At 38.9% G+C, this 7,684-nt stretch overlaps 1 protein-coding gene across 1 annotated transcript; it reads right to left on the bottom strand.

The window, feature by feature from the left end:
* Window positions 1–2,223: 2,223 nt before the first annotated feature.
* On the bottom strand, window positions 2,224–6,888 carry LOC114648709 (peptidyl-prolyl cis-trans isomerase-like). The gene is made up of 5 exons (XM_028797895.2): window positions 6,709–6,888; window positions 4,860–4,890; window positions 2,916–3,004; window positions 2,676–2,848; window positions 2,224–2,567 (listed from the first exon to the last, which is right to left on the bottom strand). The coding sequence occupies exons 1-5, from the start codon at window positions 6,775–6,777 to the stop codon at window positions 2,435–2,437; spliced, it is 495 nt and encodes a 164-aa protein (XP_028653728.1). The 5' UTR covers window positions 6,778–6,888; the 3' UTR covers window positions 2,224–2,434.
* Between the last annotated feature and the right edge of the window lie 796 nt (window positions 6,889–7,684).

Below are 7,684 nucleotides of genomic sequence, written 5' to 3' on the forward strand. Positions count from 1 at the left end.
TGGTACTGGACCATCAGAAGAGTGTTCTCAAAAGACCAAGAGAGGAGTCTAAAACAGTATTTACAAAGGGCAGCAGACTTATATTATAGGTTAAGTCCTAAAGAGATAAGAGAAATTAACAGAAATGTATAAAGAGAGTAAGAGGGTGAGAGGGTTAGGGTAATATCAGTAAAAAGTGAAAGATAATAAAAACTATTTACATTTTATTTCAGGTTCGTAGGCTTGCATTTTCAACTCGCCTCTCACTATAAGTGCAACTTTCCCTCACAGTGGAATGAGGGCCTGTATGGCTGGTGTTGACTGGTTTAATGGTTTTTTAAAACGGCACCCAACTCTTTCAATAAGATGTCATCAAGCCACAAGCCTTTCGAGGGCAACCAGTTTTAATGAAACAAATGTTAACAATTTTTTTAACAATTTAAGCCAGGTTTTGGACAAACACAAGTTTCAGTCACAAAACATATGGAACATGGATGAAACTGGGATAACAACTGTTCAAACTCCCGACAGGGTTGTGGCAAGACGTGGTGACAGGCAAGTTGGTGCAGCTACCTCAGCAGAAAGAGGCACACTTGTCACAATAGCTTGTACAATCAATGCAATTGGTAACTCCATACCCACAACTGTGAATCTGACTAAAAGAGTTGCATTATTTTGTTCTTGTTTGTAGAAAGGTTCACTGGAAGCCAGTTCCCAAAATTGTTCTTCTAACTGGCAGATTTCTACTGTTAGTCAGTATAGATGTGGGGTACTTTATATGAGGGGTGATTAGCCACTGTTTAGGAATATCTGTGCAACTTTATTTGGGTTGTATTTGATATTCTCAATATTGTACAATAAATGTGTTTAAATACTGTTAATTAGTAAGAATTATTTTATTGTTCTAGTAACTGGCAGATTTATCCTGAGAGCCAGTAGAATTGTTGGGGTGACTTTAAATTCACTTTGTATTCAATATATTTTGACTTGTTTTAAAGCAGATCCATGTTTGGACAATAAATGCATTTTTAAAAAATCCCGTGTGACAAAAATACAGAACTTTCAATATGAATAAAAATCTCCTTTATTATTGTATAATTGTAGATTTACACAGTACTATGCAAGTTCAGAGAAAAAGCAAAGGTTAATTATTGAAATTTAATATATGTTTAACATGTTGCAACCGTCCCCGTTGCAACATCTGACTTCAGTTGAAATCAATATTGTGCAGGATATGTAAAATTTAACTACAAGTACTATGGGTAATTAGCAGACAGCTGTAAGTTTATAGTATACAAATTTGGCTGGTGTATTCCAAACAGTCTGAGTAAATGAGGGGAATGCAAAAGGTGTTGCAACCGTCCCCCGTCTCCCCTACAATTCACATTCATGTGTAAAGGAGTGAATAAAAACCACCCAAATGATAATGAAATGAGAATTGCCCCCACCAGACTTGCCATGTCCATTTTCAAAATGCTACTTAACTGTCTGCTGGCCCACCTCTTCCAAGCAGGCTAGGGTACAGTTTACCTAGCCCCAAGCAATCACTCATCAAATGAGTGAGACTTTGGCAATTCTGTACTTGGGTTACATGAGAACAAATGTGCACAACAGTCTCTGTACACCCTTGGTTAGGCAACAATTGGCTCAAAACACTTTAAATTCAAGTTTCCAACCTGACTGGTCAGGCCATGCCAGTTTATTAGCCTACCAATTCCTTTCTACTTAAAACATTCAAATAATTCACTTGCTCTAGTTAGATTTGCATCTTCCAGTAAACTGTACTTTAACAGTTTGCTTCAACTAAGGAAGATTAGATTTTAAGGTTTGTTTTCCCCACAATGGATTAGTTTATAGCACTATAGTTAATCTGCAGCAAGAGGGGCTTCAAAATTTACAGATACTGAAGCTACAGTGTAAATTTTAGAACTACAAGCTGACCAAAGTTTAGAACTGAACACCTTGTTTAATGTCCAGGGCCACATCAGTCTTCCAAAATTAAAGATATTCCAGGCTACCCTGACTCTTCACACCCTTTGAGAACACCAAGTGCTGTGGGATGCAAAGGGCAGTGGGGAAAATTCTAGAATGAAGTTTTCAAATCCTGCTGTAATCCAAAGCATCTTGTGTTAAATGAATGTGGCTACCTTATTCAGTGGAACATGCACATTATAGAAAAGTCAGAAATGCATGTTTAGACCCATTACATCCACCACCCTAACCCCCCAAAACTACACAACACAATCACTTGGTCATTTTCTTTAATTTGTCAAGTTGTCTTATAAACAATCCTGCAGTCTACACAGACTGAAAAAAACAACAAATTCAACTGTCACAAAATGCAGCTAAATATTTGGGACAATGGTACCAAGGAGATGTATCTGGGGAAGGAGAGGATATGGGGGGGGGGGGGGGGGGGGGGAATTCATCACATTAGGAAGCTTGATTGGTTAACTCAGAGCTGTCCACAGTCCTGGATTTTGATTAACTTCCGGGTTTTGCCACTTTGGCTGCCAAATGATTCTACCTTGGTAATGATTTCCAGTCCCTCCACCACAGAACCAAACACAACATGCTTTCCATCCAACCTGCAAGAGAAAAAACCTGTAAGAAACTGCAAAATTGTTTGAAAAGCAGCTCAGGGTCCAAGTAATGGGACACCTTATACCACAACCTGCTCATGCAGCTTAACTTACCACTCAGTCTTGGCAGTGCAGATGAAAAACTGCGAGCCATTGGTGTTTGGCCCTGCGTTAGCCATTGATAATATACCAGCTCCTGCGTGCTTCAGGGTAAAGTTCTCATCAGCAAACTTGTTGCCATAAATAGACTTGCCCCCAGTTCCATTGTGGTTTGTGAAGTCCCCACCCTAAGAAAGAGCACACACTTAATTTCTTTAACACATTCTTTAAAATAATGTAAGGGTATTGGGTTACCTGGCACATGAAATTTGGAATGACCCTGTGGAATGTAGAACCTTTGTACCCAAAGCCTTTTTCACCAGTGCACAAAGCACGGAAGTTCTCTGAAAGAGAAAAATGCTATAATGACCCGTTTGAGAATACCACAGATGTATTCTAGTCATTCTAAATTCTCAACTCAGACCTTGCCTTTTCTGCCCTCATCACAAGATCTATTACTTGTCTAGTGATAGAATGGCTCATCAACAGCACCTCAATTTAAACAGGAATATGGACAGGATAAAAGTATACACTGCAAAACTAGTTCTCTGCAGTTGCCCAAAATGGACAGGACATGAATGCCATGGGAAAGATTGACCCTGCTATAAAATATCCTTAAACAGCCTTGATCAACCATGTATTCAAGGGCAAAGCGCTTAATGCTGCTTGACATCTATAGAAATTCACCTCACAAAAACTACATTTTCCATTAAGTACAACCATCCCAAGTCAAGCAATCTGTAGCATGTTTACAGGTTCTAAAGTTCAGTTAAGCTTTATTTAAGCCATTATGAAAATGCGAGAAAAATCTGTTAGATTGTTAGATAATCGTATGTTTACATATAGCTATATTCAAATCAAAAAATCCTAAATGAGTATGCAATGTGTAAAGCAGCAGCTAGAAGGAAAAAATCCATGCTTTACAATTTCAAATCCTATATATAGGGTATTCATTTAAAGTGAATAAATTCATGAATGGCTGTTGTGCCTCTACTGTAGAGTTATCCTTTCTAATACCTGAAGAGTAGGGCACTGAAGAATCCAACACCTCCATATGCAAATCTTATAAAAGGGATTTTTAAAACCGCTTGATTAACACCAGACTACTAGATGTAAACACAGGAAGCAGTAATCTGTGGGTAGTTAATGTTTGTTGAACTGATTATTTCAGTTAGTGTTATTAGGTAGTTAAAAGCAACTTGAGTAAACTAGATCTGTGGAAGTAGAGGCTTTAGAAATCTACTCTAACAACCACTTAATTTGGAACAAAAACTTCAGCTCTGCACAAGATTTCTAAAATTTGGAAATAAGATGCCCCAGAGTATTTTAAGTGACCTACCAAAACTGAGTCAATGTCTACATTACCTTCTAGGTCAGGCACCACATTATCCGGACTTTGTACAAAGGGTCTTGGATTATAAAGCAGTGCTGTTTGTGAACTGCTGCTGGGCCTAAGCTACATATGGGGACTGCAATATGCTTTGCACTACAAACACTGAGCATAAGGCATATTATGAATACTTAAGTATGGGTGTGTCATTTTGGAAGGCAGCCAAATGTTCACTGCCAAATAATGTAAGTTGGCTGGCAAAACTACCAAGAAACTCCTACAACACCCCAGCCCCCATCCCACAAGCCTTCAGCACTATCACTAATCTTTCCGTCACTGAAGGGAAGCATATTAAAAAAACATTGCTGTTTTCAGTGAGTGCACCCCTAGTGTAACGGCTTAAGGCAGTGGTTTTTAAGAGATCAAAAGGACCCCCCCCTTGCTTAAACTTTAACCAATTTAATAAGTTTTTCAATTAAACTGAGGTAGCAGATTAACACATTTACACTTTTAAAGCTGTGACTAACTCTGGATGTTGCACACACACACAAACAAAGTGCAATGCAGACAAATGAGCACACACTACTGGGGAACAGTTACTCAAGTGACGCCCCCCCCCCCCCAAAATAAGATCTTGAGACAAATATCCCTTTCAAGGGTAGCCAAATGTTAAATGTTGATCAAGTTTTAATTATGTTTTGACGAAGAATTTTGGCACCATAACACTCACTGATGTCAATTATAAAACCGTTTGGAATAACACTCCATATCCACACAGATCTCCCTGACAACTTGGACATAAGTGCTTTATGGCACAACTTATACAAACTCCACCTGCAAAAAAGGCTTGCAAAGCAAGAATGTCTTACCTGCAGTCTTTGGAACAACATCACCTCTGAGCTATAAGAAACAGAAACAGTAAGTAAACTATACAGTAATATTTTGGAATCATTTCAATATATCACAAGATACTAACATGAATTACTATATTCTATATACTAGATCAACCTGAATTTGGGTAACCATAAACTGCATGTTAGAATGCAACATGCACTACCAACATGGTGGATAAGGCTTTGGAATTCAACCCGAGGATGCAAGTTCAAAAACCACAACTGGCACACTGACCATGAGCAAGTAACTTCTAGTATTTTTTTTTTAATTTGAGGGAAAAAAAAAAATTCCAATTGTATCAAATGTTGTAAGACACCTTGGAAAAAGACATCTCCAAACTGGAAAAAATGCTACACTGAATTGTTAAAACCAGTTCAGTCCAATCTTGACAAATGTTTTAAGTTAATTTGCTCAAAGTAGGTTTTAAACACTTCAATGAGATTTTCAACAAGCCCAAAAAGTTCTATACAAGGGCAAGGAAAACCACTGACCAACCATTTGTGCATGACCAGTTATGTTAAAAAAAAAAAAAAAAAAAAAAAAAAAAAAGTTACATTCAACTGTAAGTGTTACTACATATCATAATGCAAGAACCCTTTAACACAACAAACACTGGCTTATATCGATTAACCTATCTGCATTGCAGGACATAAGAATCAGTAAGTGTGCTTTTTCACCTTGAGAACCCATAGACCATCAGCAATTCAAAGTTTGAAAATGAGTAAAGACATCAGAATATCAAACTGAACTCTGAAAATTGCTTAAACTAATTCATGACCACAATGCTCAGGAATAGAGGGGCTTATAAAATGGTACGGTACTAGCCAGGATCTACTACTTCTAAACAGCAACAGTAGGCGTAATCCAACTCGGCCCACACCCTTAGTAATAGTGCGCGCTTCTGTAAGCACGTGGAGAATGCGCGCGACCCATGTCACATCGGAGCCGCGCACTGGGCGTGCGCAAATAGGAAGTATGACGCGCGAGTGCTGCATTTGTGGGCCGCTTTTCTCGAGTTTCGAATATGCGCAGTGCTTGCAGAGGAAAAAACCTAAAAAAGAAAGCGTATATCCATAATTTATGATAGGCCGCCGACTTGGCAAACTACTTTTAAATAACGCAGCGTTGTAATATTTACAAATTTAGAATCGCGGAGTGTGTGCAAAACCGTGAATGGCGCTTTCCTAGAAGCTATCGCAGCCAAGAACAAAGACAGAGACCCACCCTGACTTGGGAGCCAGTTAGCATCTCGGCCATCCTTCGTGTTCTAGTCGTAGTCTCTGGGGAGAATAGATCACTTGTGCCAATACGCACTACACGGCAGCTATCGCTGCTCTATTGCATAGAATAAAGCGGCATTAATCACGTTAAATCAATGCTCCACCTTCACCCCAAAATGGCCCCTCAACTGCATTCGCTGCACCACAATGAAATGGCGCCGTGTCTTCCTACACACAAAAAAAAGGAAACGGGAAAAACTAGCCCTTAGATAGGACACAATTTCCTCAACCACTAAAGCATACACAGCAATGAGCATCGAACAATCTGTTTACTGGTTAATCACAAAAATCAATAAAACACGACGCAATGGATCAAATATCACTACCGTATTGAACTTGACAAATACATCTACAGGAAAAGCTTACAATTCAGAGAGCTCACTACACACTTGGGACCGGAAATGCGGCAAAGCCAACACTTTAGCCGACTACACACATACGTAAATCATACTTCAGAAACTGCAAAATTCAAAACGAGAGATCTTACACAGTGCAAGTGCTGAAAATCAAATTGGTTTTATTTTGCAGAAGATATAAAACATACCTCCATGATAACCCTTCCCAGTGGCGTTCCATCTGCTTCTAAATCGAAAAAAACGCGTTGTCTTGCCATGATTAAACTAACTAAGTGACCCTGAATCTAATGAAGGGGGAATCAAAGCTTGGAGCCAGAAATATCTTGGTCCAAACCCCTATGCGGTTGGTTCCGAACAAAACGTGTACCGGCAATGGCAGCTTTTTTATAGTCACGGGGCAGCGCCACAAATCATTTCAGCCAATAAGAATTTCGGCGAAAGTCAATTGAAGGCTAATGTGGCCAATGACAATCGAGCGATTCTTGACATTTCCGCATAGTTTATTTCAAGGCTCCGCAAGATTTGCCGCCAGAAGGTGTGTCCATTGATTGGCTTGTACGTTACCCAATGAAAGAATAGACTCTGATTCCTCTTGGGGAATTCCGCCCAATTATATTTCGGCGAAGATGTCAGCCGATGTGTAGTGTAACGCTCGAAGGCGAGAAACTGTTTTACCTCAGCGAACAGGCGCCATTTTGGATCTAACTGTCCTGTGTTACTGATGCAGTGCTTTTGCCGAGCTGGAAACACAATGGCGTACCAGTGCGGTTGTGTAACAATTAAACATATTCGGTATTCTTAGATCATAATTTTTATATTGTGAATGCGGTGTCCTTGCTGATACTCTTCATTCCCAATAAAAGGTAAATTATCAAGTGAATTATCGTATAGTGTGTTAACAAGCTCTTGATGTTTTTTTTTCTTTTTAAATAACGACAAACTCCAGACTCAAGAGATGCGAGGAATGTGATGCTACTTAAAGGGAAATTAAGTAATTCAGCCTACATTGAATATGTACCTTTATTACCCTGCCACATTGTAGTAATGCATATTGTGCTATTACATATACTCTTTTGAATGTACACATTTAAATTTTAAGTGGCTTATATTTATAGTTATTAACGTCTCCCTTTTATTAGCTCGTTTACTTCAGCTTTAGACCTT

This window comes from Erpetoichthys calabaricus, chromosome 1 (assembly GCF_900747795.2).
Source record: "Erpetoichthys calabaricus chromosome 1, fErpCal1.3, whole genome shotgun sequence".
Taxonomy (NCBI): domain Eukaryota; kingdom Metazoa; phylum Chordata; class Cladistia; order Polypteriformes; family Polypteridae; genus Erpetoichthys; species Erpetoichthys calabaricus.

Coding starts and splice junctions, on each gene's coding strand:
- LOC114648709 (XM_028797895.2), bottom strand. CDS start 6,777: ATGGCAAGACAACGCGTTTTTTTCGATTTAGAAGCAGATGGAACGCCA. Junction 4,891..6,708: donor TGGGAAGGGTTATCATGGAG/GTATGTTTTATA, acceptor TGTTTCTTATAG/CTCAGAGGTGATGTTGTTCC. Junction 3,005..4,859: donor TGTTGTTCCAAAGACTGCAG/GTAAGACATTCT, acceptor TTTCTCTTTCAG/AGAACTTCCGTGCTTTGTGC.